Source organism: Phalaenopsis equestris, unplaced genomic scaffold (genome assembly GCF_001263595.1).
Source record: "Phalaenopsis equestris unplaced genomic scaffold, ASM126359v1 Scaffold000428, whole genome shotgun sequence".
NCBI lineage: Eukaryota > Viridiplantae > Streptophyta > Magnoliopsida > Asparagales > Orchidaceae > Phalaenopsis > Phalaenopsis equestris.
Window position 1 is genome coordinate 6,118,364 of NW_018164869.1, and position 21,818 is coordinate 6,140,181.

At 35.5% G+C, this 21,818-nt stretch overlaps 1 protein-coding gene across 2 annotated transcripts in view; it reads left to right on the forward strand.

Moving 5' to 3' along the window:
* LOC110027512 (aspartic proteinase oryzasin-1-like) overlaps window positions 1-19,096 on the forward strand; it is a 23,658-nt gene extending 4,562 nt beyond the window's left edge. For both annotated transcript variants that reach the window (XM_020728978.1, XM_020728979.1), the window contains 11 exons: window positions 12,551-12,645; window positions 12,731-12,843; window positions 14,069-14,237; window positions 14,660-14,699; window positions 14,821-14,885; window positions 17,449-17,562; window positions 17,673-17,737; window positions 17,823-17,979; window positions 18,057-18,176; window positions 18,376-18,464; window positions 18,783-19,096. In XM_020728978.1, coding sequence (XP_020584637.1) covers window positions 12,551-12,645; window positions 12,731-12,843; window positions 14,069-14,237; window positions 14,660-14,699; window positions 14,821-14,885; window positions 17,449-17,562; window positions 17,673-17,737; window positions 17,823-17,979; window positions 18,057-18,176; window positions 18,376-18,464; window positions 18,783-18,867 — 1,112 coding nt within the window. In that variant the 3' untranslated portion in view covers window positions 18,868-19,096. The remainder of the gene's footprint in view (window positions 1-12,550; window positions 12,646-12,730; window positions 12,844-14,068; window positions 14,238-14,659; window positions 14,700-14,820; window positions 14,886-17,448; window positions 17,563-17,672; window positions 17,738-17,822; window positions 17,980-18,056; window positions 18,177-18,375; window positions 18,465-18,782) is intronic.
* The last annotated feature ends 2,722 nt before the right edge of the window (window positions 19,097-21,818 follow it).

A 21,818-nucleotide genomic window follows, 5' to 3' on the forward strand; every position in this document is an offset into this window, starting at 1 on the left:
GCGGTAGGTGAGATGTGGTAGGTGAGCGGTACCACATTACAAAAGTGCCCTTTTACTTTAGTTCATTAATTGGGGGTCAAAATAACAAAACATAAATCCAATAATTATGCCGAAGAGAAAATTTTGAAAGCGACTTTTACGCGGTATATTGAAATAGTTTGAATGGACAATATCAGGAAGATGAGGCATTAATTCGACCTGGAGCTGAACTAGTGTAACGATCTTAGGCAAATTGAAAGATGGGCAGCCAAAGTGGCAAGATTAAATTTGTTTTAGGGGAGTTTACTAATTAGAAATTGGGATTAGATATGTGCGGTTTTGCTTCTGTTGGTAATAATGATTTGATGCAGCTGATTTCGAGCTTGTCGCTCTCTTTCTAGTTCGTTATTTTTTAGCATAACTTACATTGTGCTATTTTAACGGTTCTTATGAGTTCTTCATTTATGAAGCACATATGTCATACATGATAACATGAACCTAGAGCCATGGGATCATTGACCGTGAAACAATATGAAAAATTCTAAAAATATTAGATGGTACTCTAATATTAAGTGATTATTCCAATTAAATGAATGAATAAACTTACTTAAAACTCATTGATTGTCTAGAGACTTGGAACTGCACATGACATAGTGGACTCTGGTACTTGGATAGAGAGGGGATGAATTTGGCCTTAACAACCATGGTAGAGAGTGTTGGAGTAGGAGATCTAAGAGGAGTGTGGAGGATGTGTTGCTGGTGCATCACAAGTGCATGAGACACTCTTCATTTAGTTTGTTGAGTTTTTTGTATTTGTCTTTGTATGAAAAGACAAATAAACAAAAACTTATATGTAATGCCTGTGAGTTTGCTAAGCACACTAAGAGCTCTTATGTTAGATATAGTAATAAGAGTTGTATTTTTGATTTGATACACTCAGATGTATGGGGACCTTATTCTACAACTTAAGTGAATGGCTACATATATTTTGTGACTTTCATTGATTGTTTTTCTTGTGTTAGTTATATCCGATGAAAAACAAAAATGATGTGCTTGCCTGTTTTAAAGACTTTCACAAGGTAATTCAGACTCAATACAGTGAAATGATGATATTGAGGTCTAATAACGAGACAGTATACCTACAAGAAGTTTGGGGAGTATCTGTCTGCATAAGGGATACAACATTAAACCACTTATCCATACATACCAACACAAAACAACGTAGTAGAGTGGAATAATAGACACCTTCTAGAGGTAGTCAAAAGCATCATGATCTCGATGAATGTTTCAAAACACTTGTAGGGGCAAGCTATTTTGACAACCGCTCAATTGATCAACAAAATGCTCTCAAGAATATTGGAGTGACGACCTCCTAGTGAATTATTGAAAGGAGATAATGGCGGGATCCTTCCATGAAGGTATTTGGTTGTGTATGTTTTGTAAAGGATAATAGAACTTCAATATGGAAGCTGGATCTCAGAGCTTTGAATTGTATTCTTGCGGGTTATTATGTCACTCAGAAATGTATGTTTGTTGGAGCTCAATAGAGAAGAGATTGTTTGTGAGTATGGACGTGACATTTAGAGAATTAGAACCATACTACACTCTGGAGGTAACCTTACCCTTTGGTGACTTGTCAGATGTTGAAGGTATGAGGCGAGAGGGGGGAGCGTAGTGATGGTGAGAGATTGGTACAGGTGGGAACGTTGTCTTATCCCTTTGTGTGAGAAGGATCGACTATGGAAGAGCCGAAAAATGAGGAAAATGAGCCCGAAGGTGGTGAGACTCAAGCTCAAGGGGAGCTGAGGGAATATACAATGAGGAAAAGGCAAAACGAGGGAACAGTGTCTGTCGTGTCACCATGTCAACAATTTCCTTTTTTCAGTTTACCCAACACCTGAGTCACTTACACCATACAGTTCAACATTCAATTACACAGGTGATATGATTCCTTTCTATTATCCTCCCACTCCCATGATTTTAAGTAGGACCTCTTGCAACAATGCAAGTCATTCTCCTCATCGTTATACTTCTGCTTGTTTTGGTTTCTTACATGACATTGCCTAGTTTGTCTCATACTCTAACATATCACCTTTATATGGAGCATTCATTGCATATTTGTATACTATCTCTATACCTAAGTGTTGGCATGTGGCTAAGAAAGATTCAAAGTGGAAGGCTGCAATGCTAAACGAACCTGGTGCTCTTGATGAGAACAGGAAATAGAAGCTCGCGTTGCTACCGACAGAGAAAAAGACGATCGGATGCAAATGGGTCTTCACAATAAAGCAGACCTCAGAAGAAAAGATTGATCGCTACAAAAACGGTTGGTGGGGAAAGGGTATATTCAGATTCATTTCATCTACTATGATGAGACATATGTACCAGTGACAAAGATGAGCACAACCAATACACTCGTTTCTCTGACTGTGATTGGTGGATGGAAGTTAGACCAACTGGATCTGAAAAATGTGTTTCTTCATGGGATCTGCTAGAAGGGGTATACACGAAGATACGCCAGGTTTCAACACGAACCGAACAGTGGGTTAGGCATGTAGATTGAGAAAATCACACTGTATGGTTTCAAACAGTCCCATCGGGCTTGGTTTGACAGGTTCAAGAAAATAATGATAAACATGGGCTATCAACAGATCAATGTCGACCGTAATGTTTTTTTGATGACATGGCAGTCACATTAATATTCTTGTTATGTGAATAATATGATTGTCACTGGGATGATGAGGGAGAGATTGCTTAGTTGGAGACAAATTTGGGCAAAGAGTTTGAGGTGAAAGATCTGGGACAACTTAGATACTTCATCGGCATTAAGGTGGCTATTGGAGCAGAGGTCATTGTTCTATCTCAGAGAAAGTATTGCTAGACTTGCTCACAGAGACAAGCATGTTGGGATGCAAGCATGTAGTATCACCAATTGATTAGAAGAGAAAGTTGAGCATAAAGGCATGAGGGTCAGTTGAATACGAGAGGTACTAGAGGTTGGTAGGTCGTCTCATCCATCTGAGTCACACTCGTTTCGACATATGATTTACAGTAAATGTGGTGAGTCGTTACATGTATGATCCGAGGAAGGGTCACATGGATGCAGTATATCAGATTCGGAGGTACCTGAAGAGTGCATTAGGTAAGGAGTTGATATTTATGAAAAATGAACATGTAAGCATTGAGGGCCATTGTGACTTTGACTCGGTGAGTTGTATGCATGATAAGAGATTCACATATGAATACTGCATGTTCGTAGGGGGCAACTTGGTCTCTTGGAAGAGCAAGAAACAACATGTAGTAGTGAGGTCAACAACACAGGCAAAGTATAGGGTCATGGCCTTAAGAGTTGTTGAGATGATTTGGCTGAGAGCATTGTTGGTGGAGCTCAAGGTGGACCAAGGAGCTCAAATGAAGTCGTGGTTCGACAACAAGTCGGCGATCAACATATCGAATAACCTGATGCAACATGATAGAACCAAACATGTGGAGATTGATAGGTTCTTCATCATGGAAAAACTGGATAACGGACTACTGGAGCTAAGTTATGTAGCTATCAGAGAGCACGTGGCTGACTACCTCACCAGAGGACTTAACTTATTAGATTTATCTAGGTTATGTGACAAGATGGGTCTAATGGATATTTTTTGCCCATCCTGAGGAGTGTGAGATTTGTATATAATATAAGGTCCTATTTGTAAATAGGAGAAGTCTAGGTCTAGGGATTTATTTGTAAATGTTATATGACTCTATATAAACCCAAGACATTAATGAAATGGTAATGTTTTCAAGAACAATCAATTCTTTAACTTTCATCAAGAATTTTCCAGCGATGAAGAATCATTGATTCGACAATTTAATATGAAATATCAGATAAGTTAGGATTTTGGGGTAAAGACTAACCTACCCGGTTTTTATAGGTCATATAGTTCCAGACAAATTCATCCAGTGGCTCTACACAGAAGACTGTGTCAATAAGTACAAGGATGTCCCCCATAACAGAATGGTAAAGCAAGTCACCATTAAGTTAAAGAAGAGTACACTTCTATGTTACGAAAAAATAAAGTGAGTGATGTAGTGCAATAATTTACTAGCACCTTACAGGCTGGGCATGTTCTTGAGACTTCACTCACAATAAGAAGATCATTCCTTATAGAAGTACACCACTGAATTTGAGTAGTTTATATTGAAGTTTGGGTTGATGCAACCATAGGAGAATATTGTAGCTCGATATTTAGAGGGACTGAGATCGTCTATCGGTAATGCGGTGTAGTTATAACTAAATTGGGTGTTATAGGATGTCTGAACTCTAGCCTTGAAGGTGGAGAGATAACATGGCAATATCAGATTCACATATCCTTTAAATAGGGTTAAGCCAACGGATTAGGTAGAAAGTGTACACTATGTGGAGAAACTAAACTGACCCCATCAAAAGAGCCAACTATATAGAGTGGAGAAAACGTAGAAGCCGCCGACACTCCTAAATCTGTCCCTATCAAGAATTACTTTAATTGCCTTGATTTTGGGCATATTGTATCAGATTGCCTAAATAAAAGATTAATATCTCACTGAATTGGAATAGTTAAAGAAATGGACAGTGATACATAAGACATTGAAGAAGGTGATGCCACAAAAAAGTATCAACTGAAAGCTAATGAGGAAGAGATGTTAGTGATTAATGTTGAGCCCATGAGAGAGACTCCAATAAGATAAAATTGGTTGTCCTAAAAGACAGTGAGTCCAAGGAGCTAATACCAGAAAAGGGGCATCCTTTGTTGAAGGAGTTACTGGATATCCTGACTAACATGATATATTTTGAGTGGTACCACCGAGGAGATTCAACATGTCATAGATTTCATCCAAGTGTTGGTTGTTCCAAACAGACTTGTTTATCAAATGTCTCCAGCCGGGAACGAGAAGTGGGAGAAGCATGTTTATATTTAATGAATTGAGGCTCGGTTCATGAGAATACCTACCTTTGTGTAGTTCCAGCTCTGGTTGTGCCAAAAATGACGGTTATTTAGTTTAGCAAGATATTCTATAGTTGTATGGAATGGACATAAGCATAGATTCTTTAGTGAAGTTGCCTCAGACACAACAAAACAATGTCTTTGTTATGACTTATGATTGTGGTAGATCTATTTTAGAAGTTTCCTGGGAAGAGAATGAAGCTCCTCCTAGCCAAGGAGAATGATGCGGGGGCTGAAGCCATGGGATTGTGGGATTACTCGTGGAATCCAAGAACTACCTACGATTTCGGCAAACATGCTGCATAGCATGCAATTTGAGATTAGTTCCAACACATTTTTTGTCATTTTCCGTTTCTTTCATGATCTACAATTTTTTGGCTAGATTGTTTCCAACAATAAGACTTTTATATATATTTTGGTGGTTATCTGGTTTTTTCAATTTTGATTTGGTGAATGTTGAAAGATCTTGTTCGATGTTTGTGCTCTTCAGAGTTTTGTATCATTTTCTTTTGTAAATGATGCGTTTGTAGCTTGCCTGGGAACAGGTGGTGTACCCCCCTCCCTGTTGGCACCTTAGTGACTAGCCGTTTGCCTATTGTTTTCTTGACGCAGCTCTCACCTGCTGTTTACAGCAGGAAACTGCCCTTTTTTGACATCCGGTCGTTGTACAATCACCGTTTGTGTAGATTATCCGTCATTATCTATTCTCCCACTCACATTATCAATCCCACCATACTAACAGTGTAGGAAAAATAAAAAATTAAAATAAAAGAGTGATAAAATAATAAAATAAAGTTTTGTTGATTTTTTGTGTATGGACGGAGGCATTATAAAGCATGGTTAACTTTCATGACTAATGAATAAAGGTGTCACATATGGAAGTAATCAGACACAATCACCTAGTAGATTCACCTAAATTCACAGTCCAAGTGGAAGATTGTTGCATGTAAAAATCTAAATTTATTGATCTTCTTAGATAAGGTTTGATTTTCATGCTTGGTGGTTGCTAATAAATTCAAGATTTATTCATTTTTTTTTCAAATATTTGTGGCTGCTTAACTCAAGCTCCATCAGTACTTAATCTTTCATAACTATCATTTCTTGATGCAAGGAAGAAATCAATAGTTTAACGCATCTCATAATAAAAAGAAGCAACAGGGTGAGAGAAAAATGAAAAGGAAGAGAGAGTATAGGAGTGTCATTTGAGAAAAGAAGTTTTGACAGTTCAAATTCTTTAAGAAGTAAGAAGTGTTCTTATTCGAGTCTGATTAAATAATAAGTTCTGGGTCATGTCGACCGTTTTATATTTATGAATGGTCGTCGTTTGAATTTAAATTTAATTTAATATATATATATATATATATCTGATTTTTTAAAAAATAATATTTATATGTTAGTTTTAAAAAAGTGAGACCGAGCGGACCTCACATATTCGATAGTTTAAGAGGCTGAGCGAGATACCACAAATAATACACTATCCTGAAGGATATGCATGCAACTTGCTGGTAAACTAAAAGATTTGTGATATCCGTGTGGTCTGCGAAATCTTCTTATAAGCCTACAAGTTCCCCTATTTAATACAGGAGATTAAATAGGGTTTATAAGCTGAGTTCTTAAGTTCCCTATAGAGACAAACCCCTATAGTTAATTATATTTTAAATGACCAAAGTCACTTAAGAAGACTCTTGATTAGAATCAGATGTTTTCTCTTCAAGATTGCAAAGTTTAGGTTTCCAAGGTTAAATGCTAGGAAATCAAAAGGGAATGACTCAAAAGAGAAACAATTATTTTCAGGAGTCAATGGAGTGAAAGGTAAGGGATGTCATAGATCCGGGAAATCCCGGTGACTTCCCGACTATTCTACGATTGGACCTTAACTCTAAAGAGACATCCTACACCTCGTTGTCGTGGTCTCGACCTTCGCCCTCCGTCCCCTTGCTTCCACGTTCGGCTTCTTGGAAAGACTACTCTAAGCTCCCTAACATATCGATCATAAGCCCAAGGTTGTGGTGTATATAAATGTACAATTATTGGGTCAGTGGCTCGCTACTGGGTATTTTCTAAACCAGGTGTCCTACCGGCCTCTAACCTAAAAAAAAGTCCCCAGCAAGTATGTGGAAACAACATGAATTATAAAAGAGAACATGCTACGAAACGCGGTAAACAGTAAAGAGTAATATTGCAGACATGAATTATGTGTATATGCAGTAAAGTGTGCAGTAACAAAAATAAACGTTGTAAATGTAAAACAAACCTATATATATGACAAGCCGACGACTCCTAAAAAGACTCGAGAAAGAGCGGCAGAGGACCCACAATAAATCGAAGGAAAACCGTCGAAAACACGAGGAAAATTCAGAGAAAATTATGAGTGCTCTACAAAAATTTTGATAAAACCGTAGGAAAACACACAAAAATTCGAAGAAAGAAAGAAAGCCGTAAGCATTCGGGTCAGGCTAGACTCAGAATTAGGTATTCTCGAGGGACTCCAAAAGCAATTATCAGTCACCCGTATGTATAGAACCCGACATTCAACTAGAAAGATGTCCTACTATATCAACTTAGGAGGGTAATTGAGGGTATTTCTTAGCCCAGTACTGACAATTAACAAGTGGAATTATATTATTTAAAATTTATATGACATGCAAATATGTTTCATGCATATAAAAAAAAAGTGATATCAATTTCTTTTTGTAGTCAAAATTCTTTTGTAAATAGTGTATCTATTTTGATTGTACTGTTCTTATCATTTTTATAAAAATATGAAATTCCATAAATTGATCACACCGTCGGGCTAGAACCACCAACAACCTAAGAAGGTAAGAGTGTCATGCTAGTCTGGTGTCGGTGAATATTATTGTCATCCTACATTTCACCGATTCTCTAGGTCGGGTCTTGATGTCGTAGAATGGAACATTATTCCGCTCTACCACCGAATGTCTTTATCATGAAGGCCAAATAACCCAAAAAGACCGTCCAACTTACGACCTTGCTTGACGGTTTCGCATGTAGCCGCAGCTATACTTACGCACTTATGTTTCGGACATAAGCGCCTAAAACCTAAACTAAGAAGCAAGGAAAATGAACCAAAAAACAAGAAAAGCAAAAGAAAATTAACCTGCTTCCAAAATTAATTTCGAAAGGAAAGCCAAAGCGGTAGAAGGGTTAGTCTAAAATATTCAACCGGTGTGGCTCCTTGATTGAGCAATGAAATGGGGCACGCTCCCAAGTGCTAACTCCAACACATCTCTAGAAGGCATAATCCAAAAGGCTCCGAGGCACAACTATACCTTCTTCAGATACTAAAAGGATTCTCATCTCTTTCTTTCTTTTCTTTTTTTTTTTATTGAAATCAATTCAACTCAAATGATTGAGCCCTAAACTCTCTCCAACATTTAATAGATCGTTCCTCGAAAAGGGACATTCCAATTCTTCCAAACAACAAAGATTGAAGTATTCAATTCACAAAGATTAAATCATCCAATTCTATCTCAAATCAATAACTTTAATGAGACATAAACCCAACACAACACAACACAAATGAACCCAAACAGGTGTCTTCGGGTAGAGGTAGCAGGGAACAGACCAAATCAGGTGCCCGCAGCTAGGGGATTAAAGACAGCCACCAACCAACAAGCTCACGGGTAGAGGCAGCAAGGAAGCCACCAAACCAACACAAAACTCTCCAAAAGTCTTGAAACAAAAGAGAAACCATGCATTCATATTTCCAATAGCAGGAGAGCAGAACCGAGACCCCAAAGCAAACTCCAAATGGCTCCAAGAACTCAATTATTTCATTCTGCAAATGTTTCGAATAGGGAGGCAACAACTGGGAACGAAATCAAGCCCCCAAAAGAAGTTCCAAAAGCCTCTAAAAGCCAAACATTACATCCTGCATAGGTTTCGAATAGGAAGGCAGCAGGGAAGAAAATCAAGCCCCCAAAACATGTTATAAAGGCCTCCAAAAATCAAATATTACATCCTGCATAGATTTCGAAGAGGGAGGCGGTGGGGAACAAAATCAAGCCCTCAAAACAAGTTCCAAAGGCCTCCAAAAATCAAATATTACATTCAACATATATTTTAAATAGGGAGGCAGCAACAGGGAACAAAACCAAGCCCCCCAAAACAAGTTTCAAAAACCTCAACCTTAAACCAACACAACAAAGAAAACTGCAACCCAAGAGGCTAAAACACTTCCTGAAATTTCAATATACCAGCACAGTAAAAAAAAGAACCGCAGCCCAGGAGGCTAAAAAAACCCTCAAGCCCCAATGTCGAACCAGCACAACAATGAAAACCTCAGCCCAGAAGGCTAAAACAGCCCTCAAGTCTCATTGTCAAGGTATAGATGTAACAAGAACACAAGAAGAAAACTTGTACATACGTATGAGCTGAACCATGCCTTTTGCAAGCCTAACATCCTTAGCTAAACAATATGAAACATTTAAAACAGACCCAACTGGATCTCTAAAGGATAGCAAGCTTAACATGAGATACCAGCTAAGGCAAACAACTCCCTACATATGCATATATGCATATACACACACACACACACACACACACACACATATATATATACATATATTATGCTTTTTTTAGAAAAGAAGAAACTTGCTCAAGCCCACGTCCAACCTATGTCGAGTAGAGAAGAAACCATAGAAAAATGAGAAATGTACCTCACTCGAGATTTTGCAAACAAGAAAAGAAAAACCTTAAGACTTGTACATAGGTATGAGCTGAACCATGCCTTTTGCAAGCCTAACATCCTTAGCTAAACAATATGAAACATTTAAAACAGACCCAACTGGATCTCTAAAGGATAGCAAGCTTAACATGAGATACCAGCTAAGGCAAACAACTCCCTACATATGCATATATGCATATACACACACACACACACACACACACACACATATATATATACATATATTATGCTTTTTTTAGAAAAGAAGAAACTTGCTCAAGCCCACGTCCAACCTATGTCGAGTAGAGAAGAAAGCATAGAAAAATGAGAAATGTACCTCACTCGAGATTTTGCAAACAAGAAAAGAAAACTTGTACATAGGTATGAGCTGAACCATGCCTTTTGCAAGCCTAACATCCTTAGCTAAACAATATGAAACATTTAAAACAGACCCAACTGGATCTCTTAAGGCCTAGCAACTGATAGCAAGCTTAACATGAGGTACCAGCTAAGGCAAACAACTCCTTACATATATATAACTTGTACATAGGTATGAGCTGAACCATGCCTTTTGCAAGCCTAACATCCTTAGCTAAACAATATGAAACATTTAAAACAGACCCAACTGGATCTCTTAAGGCCTAGCAACTGATAGCAAGCTTAACATGAGGTACCAGCTAAGGCAAACAACTCCTTACATATATATAATGAGATACCAGCTAAGGCAAACAACTCCCTACATATGCATATATGCATATACACACACACACACACACACACACACACATATATATATACATATATTATGCTTTTTTTAGAAAAGAAGAAACTTGCTCAAGCCCACGTCCAACCTATGTCGAGTAGAGAAGAAACCATAGAAAAATGAGAAATGTACCTCACTCGAGATTTTGCAAACAAGAAAAGAAAAACCTTAAGACTTCCCAAACACTAGGCTCACAGGTACCAGAAACAAATTCGGCAGAGTCTCCCCCAAATTCGCAATTTTCGTCACCTCACCGCAAGACACCCCCACCAGCCTTTTATAGACGCAGAAGAGAGGGGAGAAGAGCAAGGAAACTACCCGAGGGTGAGGCCAACCCAGCGCTCGTCCCAACAAGAAACCAACAATCGCAGGCAGAGGCGCAGAGTGAAAAACCATCGGGAAGGAAGGAAATTGCCGCATTCGTGACCCAGGGAACAAGAGCACCAGAGTCAACCTCTCCGAAAGAGCTTCCCACACAGCAAAACGAAGCAGAAGGAGCTTCGGGAAGAAACGCCTCGGGCAAAGAATGTCGAGAGGGAAAATGAGTCAACCCTCGTGACGGGGCTCGGCTCGCGACTGGGAAGGGGAGACGATCCGAATGCAGAGGAAAATTGGGGATTTAGGGCAAATTACACCCACGCCCTCTCTCATCTATCTCTATATCTTTATATTAATATTAATATATATAATAATATAATATATTCAAAATTTCCCCAATTCGCACACGATTCGACCCCAAACATATCAAAATGAGTGTCGTCCCCAGCTAAATTCGACGTTCTGGACGCACCAGTGCAGTCCGTTTCATCATCCAGGGCCGTCTGGACAACTTCGTCGACAGTCGGGTCAAAAACACGTCAAATTCAAATTTCTTTAAAATTCTCGGTCGTGATCGGTCGTAGAGCCTCTTACAGGTGCAGGTGGTGTGAATCTCGATAATTGTGCGCGTCGACGTGTGCATTGTGGTATTCGTGCATCGTGCAAGCACGCGGGAGTCGCAATGGGCTTTCTTATGGTTTCAGATCCTAAGGGTACTCGACTCGAGTTTCGTCGTGCTGGTCTTAATCGACTCAATTAAGCATTGAGTATTTTAGAACCAGTCACATGAAACTGCGAGGAGTCAAGAAGTGACTCGAATTTCTAATCGGTGTGGACGTCAGACTAGTCCTCTAAGAAAGTCGGTAAGAATCCCTAAGTCTAGATTCTAGGCTCTAAGAAGAGTAAGAGACTTCACCAAAAATGAGGTCAACATGTCATAGTAAAGCATAGTTCTTGTTTGGAATCTTATAACAGAGGAGAGGAAAGTAATTGGAACAACAATATCTCCCTCTCTACATCTAATTCTCATTTTGTAGTATGTGATTGCATTATCTTTCTTTTAAGTAAAGTGGTACCTTTATCCCTATTCTGAAAACTTGGTGGATTATTGATCTTAGTGAGACACTTACTTGAACCAAACCCCATAATTTTTTGTGTCATCTTTTGTAGTACTTGATCTTTTTTGCTATTATTTTATACTTAATAGTAATTGCCCTCGGGTTGGTGAACTTTCTTTTCTAATAAGAATTTCTTAATAGCTAAAATAGCAATTTTTTACTGCAGCTTCTAAGTCTGTATGCATCAAACTTTTCTGTTTGTCGAGAGACATGATCCTTGAATGTCGACTTATTATACATGATTGTGACAATTTTGATAGGACTTTCTATTCTTGGTTTAATTTTCATAAATTTGTGTCAACATTGATTAACTATTTCAAATGAATCTGTTACTTCTTTTTATTTAAGAAAATATAATTTATTCTTGATAGAAGCTCCCCTGACATTAGTAATCAAGATAATTGATTGTTTGAGTTATAGAATTTATTCATTTTTAATGCATACATAGTGATTTTTAACATGAATTTATGATCAATGAGGATTAGCTTAGGATGCTTGAATGATCTTGTTCGCATTGGTGATTTTTTACTTTTTTTGATTCACCTCTTCAAACCTCCTTTTCTTACTTTCCCTATCAGCTAATTGATGCATTCAAAATATTAGATTTTAAACCTTCTTTGTGTATTATTTGTTCTTTCTATAGCTGCGTGATTCTCTCATTTAAAGACCCCTCTTATAATCTCTTTTTATGATTTTCTCTCGTGTGTCTGATCAGGGAAATCTGCTGCTATTCAGTATGGGACTGGAGCCATTGCAGGTTTCCTGAGTCAGGATCATGTTGGCGTTGGTGATCTTCTCGTGAAAGATCAGGTTTGTAGTGTAGAAATCTTTAGTAATTTGTAGGTAAATATGACTATTTCCATGGAGGAGATATTGATGTAAACGATTTTCTCAGGTTTTTATTGAGGCCACCAAGGAACCTGGTACCACTTTCTTGGTGGCAAAATTTGACGGAATACTTGGTCTTGGTTTTAAAGAAATATCAGTTGACAATGTGGTACCAGTATGGTAAGCTTATTAGTTTCTGGCTTTGATTAGCTTGGTTTTTCTTCGAGTTACTTCATGGAGCGTGAGAATGCATTTAGTGAAGATTGTTAGAATTTGATTTATTGTAATCCATTAAAATTGCTCAATGTTTGGTAGTGTCATCTCCACTAAATAAAATGATCACTTCTGAACATCACACGCAGGATTGCGTTGCTAAAGGGCGGCTCTATCTGCTCCCAGAGCACTAACCGCAATTATGAACTATGTTTAATGGTGCCAATAACTAAGTTCATGGTTTCTAGTATGGGAAGTAGAGCGTATATGACATGTTTTCATACCCTGCCGTGTACAACTCTACTCTCCTTCAGAGACAGTTGTGGTGGCCTAGTTCATTCCTTAATGGAATGAGAAACGTGAAGTTTGGGATTGGTCATGCTGCTTTTGTCTATTTTTGATCATTCATTAGGTCTTTTTCAGCCTGCTACAAGATATAATGCTGAGTAGGTGAGGAGTTGGTCCTAGGATTTATGATTTATTATTGCAAATTTATGGCAAGATTAAAAAAAAGACACGGGAACACATTAAAGATCAAATTTTAAAGTTTGCCAACTGATACATTACCAACAAACTTGATTTATTGAGCATGAATCTCACTTCTTATTGAGCTGGATAACATTAAGAGTTAAATTCATGATCACCTATGTTCGGATTTTAGCAACTTCATAATCAAAATAAACGTCTTAATGATAATTGACTAACAACATATGAAGTAATCTTATTCGAGTTCAAATGAGTTTTGATTAAGCACTCTGTATATATTTAAAAACTTTCAGGCTTGATTGAGGGACCAAATTGTCTCCAAATCTTGGCATGTTTATAGTCAAATTTTGCATTTCAATGAGACTAATCTAACGAGCCCAAGATCATGTTATTCCGATATCATTAAGTCATCCAAATACTCAAAAAATAATTTCTGTTCAATGGGATTTTACTTAGGCTAACCGAGTAGACCCAACTCTCTATTTGAGGGAGAGCTTTGCGGAATATTAGAAAGGGCTGGCATGAAAGATTCTGTTCACTTGTAGATATATATCTTAGTAATCTTTCATCAACAAGGATTGCACAAGATTCCAGGAAGGGTGAAATGGTGCTATGCACACAACTGACACGAGTTATGCCATTTTTGTGTCTTATGTTGTTTGAAAGGTGATAATAATTTTTGACCAACTTGAATAATTCCATGCAGGTACAACATGGTCGATCATGGTCTCATCGAGGATCCTATTTTTTCTTTCTGGTTAAATAGGAACTCAGAGGATGGTGATGGAGGTGAAATAGTGTTTGGAGGTTCTGATCCAAAACATTACATAGGTCAGCACACATATGTCCCAGTGACTCTCAAGGGATACTGGCAGGTTGAGGTTTTAGTTGCCTATTTCATTTTGAATTTAAAATTCAATTTCTTATTAATGTGATTTTTTTGAGTGGCATTTGCATAAATAGCACACAATTCTAATATATTACATATCTCACACCTAAACTTTCATATTTACACACATAATACTCAAATGATTGATATCACATAAATAACGCTATTTCCACTTTTTAAAAGTGAGATACACATTTTCATGCACAATTTAAAGCACAAAATTGCTACGTATGTAAATATAAAAGTTTAGGTGTGAGATATGTAAATACATAAGAATTGTTTGCTAGGTATGTAAAATTCCCCTTTTTCTGGATGAGGCCAGTGATGGTGATAATTCATGCGTGTATTGTTTTCTTGCTAATCATTGCCCCTACTAAACTACCAAATTTCTGATATTGTGTGTTGCAGTTTAATATGGGAGATGTTCTTATTGGTGGTGAAAGTACTGGTAGGCAGTCAAACTCCCTATTTTCTCAAATTCTTCTATTTCTGGTGCAATGTGCTTTTAATCCATCCGATATAGTGAATCCACTTTCTTTTTCTATCTGATTCTTCATTTGGATTGCCAGGATTCTGTTCTGGTAGTTGTGCAGCTATAGCTGATTCTGGCACTTCTTTAATCGCTGGACCAACAGTAAGTATTACAAATCTGTAGCGTAGCTGACTAGTTTTTTACTTTGTTCCCCTAGTTTTACTCGGGCTTCTTTTGATATTTTTTATTAATATCGTTAATTTGATGTTGCTTTTCTTAAAGTTTCTCTTTGCGCAAACACATTTATGTTTGTGAATTGTTTGCACATATATATGACTTTGATTCGGTTCCCACCTAAAAGGAGAAATCCCCTACAATTGGGAGAGCGACCATGCATCTAACTTGCTTGATGTTAACTAAGGAATAGTTTTTGCATTAATTCTACTAATAGCAAAGATAACTGTCAGAAAATGGTTGTAAATTGAGTTATTAGACAAGGCTTCCGATGATTAAAAATTGGGAAGATATTAAATATGATATTGTATTATTCATTTTTATGGATTTTCTTTTGTTTTTTTGTCAAACCTTGACCACCAGGCTTGGAAAGAAACTTAGAAACCTAACAGGAAGAGGTGAGATCAATATTAAGAAATAATTTTAAAGAATATCAACATATGATTTCAAGTTTATTTTTTCACCAATAAAATTATCAGAGCATCTAAATTTAATATGACCTGCTAATTTATCTACTACAAATAATTAAAATTTAACTGGTGTAATAATTCATCATAGAAATAATTTTCTTATGAAATCAACTAAATTATCTAACCTTAATCACCTTCACAGCATACGTGAAATAAAGGTTTTGAAATTCTATCCTAAATGATTCACAAGTTAAACCTAAAAAGTTATAAAATAATTGAAGTGAGTTCGCAATAAACAACCTTAGTAGGTGAGGTCCACCAAGTAACAATTGCAAGGCACATGACATAAATATGAGCATAGAAAATGGTACGACTAAAATTTGATATTATACCACAATGGTTATAGGAAATGTATAAAATACTAGATTTTCAAAATTCAAATATGAGAACTATTTAATAGTGCTTATCAGAATAACAGAGTTCATAAATAATTTCCTTTGCTAACTAATAATTATTGTATCCAAATACAAGAATATCAACTTATATTTATATTGTATTTATACATCTATAAATACTCATCAAATATTCATCATTTTCTTTTTATTTTTTCATATATGTCTATAATCGGTTTATTATGTCACTCTAAAACTAGAAAATGTAGGCATTAATGATATGAAAATTTAATTATTTTTTGAAAAAGTGATCATTCTATGGGTTCGTTAGTCTAGCTGGTCAATATTATAAAAAATATATCGACAATGCATATATTATACACATATATATTATCTCAATTTTATATTCAATTTATATTATAATAAACATTTAAAATGAAAACTTAATAGTTAGTATAGATGAAATTTATTATATATCAATATAGTTTATAATTTCTGTAAACCACATATTTTTCAGCAATCAAAATAATTTACTTACATTTTATAGGAATTTATGTAACAAATAAATGTTAAAGTGACCTACCACATCATACCACTAATAATCATGTTAAATATTGAGCAAATAAATCAATTTTCAAATATATTATTGAGAATAAAAATATGAAAATAAGTGTAAAGAATTACACCCTTAATGAGGAAGCTTGTTTATTCCTTAACCAATAAAGAGTCTCCTACAAGATCGATATCGTAAGTAACCTAACATTTTGATCATGATACCAACCTTTGGCATACCCCAAGTGATTGACAGCTATCAGCATGCTTGGAAGATCGCTTTTGAATGCTTGACTGTCGCATCCCATCTCCATGAAATCTCAATCGACGTCGCGTCACATTCCTCTCTTTTGGCATAGCTCAAGTGCTTGGAAATGAATTCACATGCTCCTTGTTATGTACCAATTCAGCCATGCTCTCTTGCTTCCCGCTCTTTCCTTCCTCGCATTTCACCCAATTATTCTCTTTTACTCAACACTCTACGGTCATGATTCAATGATATAAGAAGGATTGAGAGACTGCAGGAAATGTTCACATTGGGCCAGTTCGATTTGGAAATGGGTCAAATACAGGTTGTTACACGTTTTGACTAACTATTGTTACTTGGAGAAAAAAAACAACAATATGAAAGAAAAAATCAGAAGGATGAAGTGTGAATAATATTTATTTGAACGTCCAAATTTCTTACTCATAATAAATTCTAGAATTAGTGGACAATCTTTCTGTGTGACCAGAAATGGGTGAATCTCGTCAAATCACATAATTTTCTTTGGTACTCTTTTGGTTTCACTCATCTAGGCCTATTATGTTTCTTTTAGTTTTTATCTTAGTTTTGTTACTCAAACTGCCACTTTTCCTAACCATTAACATTTCATCTGATTCAAGGATTCTTTATTTATCCACAAGACTAATTTACATCTATTCCAAAGACATAGTTTTGCCTGCATGCATGCTTGCATGTATCTTAAAATGTGGGTGCCTGCTCATGCATTTTTACATGTGAGCCTATTTGAGTGAAGTTATGTTTATTAATTTTGGAAATTGTTCTGTCATATCTTAATGAATGTTATTATAGGCCCCCTTCTCAAAATGTGTTGGAGGTACTCTAGTATACTGACTTGGTTTGCTTTTATACAGACAGTTATTACTGAAATTAACCAAAGGATTGGAGCTGCTGGTATTGTTAGCCAAGAATGCAAGATAGTAGTTGCTCAATATGGCCAACAAATTTTAGATATGTTGCTGGAAGAAGTATGAATAAATGATCTTATTTCAGCTACAAATTCACCTATTGCTTATTTAACCTACCTCAGGTTACATGGTTGCAAGCTAATATGCTATAATATTGACTTACATTGCAGGCACAACCAAATAAGATATGCTCTCAGATTGATCTCTGTATTTTCGATGGGACCCATGCAATAGGGTGAGAAATCAACATCTTGCATGCTCTTTAGAACATATCTTCGTTGTTTTATTTTTTATAGTCTGATAAATTTTATTCAATGAAGTGTTGGCATTGAGAGTGTGGTTGAGGAAAATGGAGGTAAATCCTCCCTTGGTAGGAGTGATGCCATGTGTTCAGCTTGCGAGATGGCTGTTGTTTGGATGCAAAATCGGCTAAATCATAATGAGACAGAGGAACTCATATTGAAGCATGTCAATCAGGTGAAAGTTCTTCCCGATTATTTTCTACATTTTTTTTCGCGCTGTTTAGGCTTATGATTTTTTTTGGGAAAATGCAGTTGTGCTACCGAGTGCCGAGTCCCTTGAGAGAGTCCTCTGTTGATTGTAATGCCATTTCTTCCATGCCTAGTGTTTCCTTCACTATCGGCGGCAAGATATTTGACCTTACAGCTGAGCAGGTAGTCCTATATTTTGACATTATTTACATGCACTGAGCCATTATTAACTAATGCTTTTTTACAAGATCAGCATCAGTTATGGCAGTAAAAATTTCTCTCTCGATTTTTTTTTTTCTTAATTTGTTTGATGTGCAAAAATTTGCTACTTGAATTACTTCTGTCAGGATTCTAATGCAGTGAGCATTTTTTTTCTTTTCAGTATATTCTGAAGGTGGGAAGTGGAGCTGATGCCCAATGCATCAGTGGATTCTCAGCCTTGGACGTACCCCCTCCTCGTGGCCCACTTTGGTACGTTCCTTATCTACCACTCTTCTCTCTGCATGTTAGATGTTATTATGATTTAATTTGGCTTCAAATATTTCAAAACCAAACTTAGAAAGAATGAAAACTGAACCACAGGTCATATAAATTTGATTATGTTTAAACACACATAATAATAATGAAAAGGTATTTTATAAAGTATGGATACATTATGCATGCAACAATTCGCTTTGGTTCAAACTGAAAACTAACTGGACTTTTCTTTTATATTTTTTATCGATTGATTCAGGAAATTATTTGGTTTACTTTGGGTTACTAAGCTCCTATGTTCTGATTTGGGTACAGGATTCTGGGTGATGTATTCATGGGTGTCTATCACACAGAGTTTGACTATGGCAACCTTAGGGTTGGATTTGCCAAAGCTGCGTAAGATTCAAATGCTTCATAATAATATACTTATAAAGATGCATCGAAGACGAGAGATAAAGGAAGGCATTGTTCCCTCGCCAATGTCAGTGCTGCGAAATAAGGATTGTAAATCTGTTCTTGTTCACATTTTTACTTTCTGAGGTCATTGAGAACCTTAAATTATCCCTTGAGAAGGATGATAATTTGACATAATTATGTTGTATGATTTTGTGTTGTGTTCGTGTCCGTGTTCGTGTTCTTATCTTCTTAACAATTTAAAACTAAAAATTCATAGATATTTTGGAATAAAAAAAAAATGTTATTTTTTTAGTTACAAAATGGAAAGAGCTGATTATGATGATTAATGTAAGTGAATATAGTAATAAGATTATTACATGAAATTTCTTAAAAGGCCAATCGAGTCTTCCTTGAAGTTTTGAAGGTAAACCAAATATATGGGTTGGTTTTTTCTAGCTGCATAAACAAAAACTACGTTAGAATACATTTATACAATTGATTGATGAAAAGAAAAAAAATCAGCTAAATATTTGCTATTAAAATTTTTAATATATAATTTATTTCCAAAGGGTGGAAATAAAAGCAAAGTTTCTAGAGAAATTAACATGCATGATGTCATATGTATATATACAACACCTAGGAGTTAAAAATCTATACATTAAAAGTGTAATTTATTTTTTAAAAGTAAGTAATGGTGATATTTTTTAGCCAATTAAAGATTTGAGAGTTATTATTGTAAAGGCTCCCAAATCCTTAAGTAGGCAATGCAATGCCATAGCTCATTTTGCTCTACTTGTTTTTGGCAGTCGTGTACTTCAATAATTCAGCAGGTGTATAGGTGAGTTCTCTCTTGCACAAGAGGAAACGTAAAGAAAAGTAATGAGATACAGGCATGCATAGTTACACCAAGAGCTTTGTACAACTATCTACTGCTTATTTTACTAAGAAAAGTTTTCTTAAAGTTCTTTCTGAACACACTCAATCATAAATTCAAAGATGATGAGAATATACATTAATTTGCATTTATATATTGATGATCTCATTTGTAACATAATTTGAATGAAATTTATGATGAATGAATTTGGCATGTATTCTTTAGACATCAAACTCAAACAATAATCTATAAGTAAATTTTTTAGCAAAAAAAATTCTTTGGAATATAATTTTTTAGAGATAGCTAGCGAATTTTTATTCATTGGTAATAAGATATTTGATGAAAATTTTGCTAGCTAATCCACTAAAAACAAATATTATAAGTGAAAATATCATTTGAAAGGAATAGCATGAAATTTTGGAGGAATTTATAAGTTGAAAAAATTGCAATGATAAATTATGCAACTATTTTATTCTTTTCTTTAGTGATTGCTATTATGGTTGTAGAGCAATTGTAGATAAGAGATGAATATTGCTCATTCTTTTGTTGTGGAAACACCATATTATTGCATAAATGTAGTACTATATCTGATATTGCTATAAAATAATAGAAAGCCTACGTATTGAAGAAAAAAATCATATTTTCTGGTGATTCTGAGAAACATGATTGTTAGTATCATGTGATGTACTATCATCACTATAATATTTGCATGACAATATATAAGTAGGGAAGTGAGGCAATTAATGTTTTGGTGCTAATAGATGCCACAAATATCATTCATCATTTGTGAAATATTAGCACACCGTTATGAAGGCATAAAGACATTTGACAATGGAAGCTAGAGATCAGTTGTTTGATTTTTAGCTTCTAGCAAATGTCATGATCATAAATATCATGTTTAACATATTTTATACTATTATTATAATTATAAGTCGGTAAAGACAAGAGTAATATAGTTTTAATGTGATTTCAGGTAACTCAATCATTATCATTATTAGCAAGCAGTATAATAATATTATGCGTAGAATGGTTGTCAATGTTTTTGATATAGGCACTGACAACTTGATCAAAAGTTATAGGACCGCATGGTATAAATGGCAGGAGTTGAAATTTACCCAAGATTGCTATAATGTAAGTCCATTGTATCAAATGATGATGTAAATATATCATCACTGCAACTAAGCTTCAACGAAGGTATTAAGTCCACAAAATTGATGGTGAGGGTTGCTGGTAGTGGGGATGCAGGTCCATAACATTCAAAAAAAACCTTTGAGAATTATGTAGTACAAAGAATTAGTTGTGATTCAAGTTTATAGTTTGCAAAAATGGTTGGTGAGGGTTATGATATATCAAAAAGTTAGTCTGATGCAAATTTGTAATCTATGAAGTAGTGGCGGTGGTGGTTAGTTATATACTTGAAGTTGGAGATGAAGGGGGCGTTCATTCGTTGCCGGCGGCTGTTCCTGATTGTTAGTTGAAATGCAGATTTAGGAAATTAATTAGCTTTAAATATTTTTTTTATTTTTTTTATTTTTTGGTCTTCTGAATAATTTATTTCTTGGTGAGTGCTGAGTGAGATTTAATTTGGGAATTGCTTGGGGAAAATTTTTTCTTATAATTTTTTCTTTAGTTTATCTTTATATATGAAATAACTAGCTTTTCTCAATTTCTGAAATTATTTAAGTGGGAATGCTAGAATGACTTGAAATGAATATATATTGGTAAATAAAAAATTATTTTAAGTTTTGATGTATAATTTTTCTTCAAAAAAAAAACAAAAATTATGTTTTATGCTTAAATTTCTCAACTGATCTTCATAACTTTATGAGGAGGTCGTCGGATTGGACAAAACATATAAATTGCACCAAAATCATTGAAGTTAATTTTGTGTAGAAAATTTTCTGAGTTTCTTTCTCGCAGTCATTAATAACGAATTAGCATTTTTATTTTATTATGTAATTCAAATTTCCAGCAATAATGAATGCTAGTGTACTAGGAATTTCTTAATGAACTCCTTAAATCATCTTTAGCTCAACAGACAGTGTCAAAATAAAACATGTTAAAATTTAAAATAATGCGGA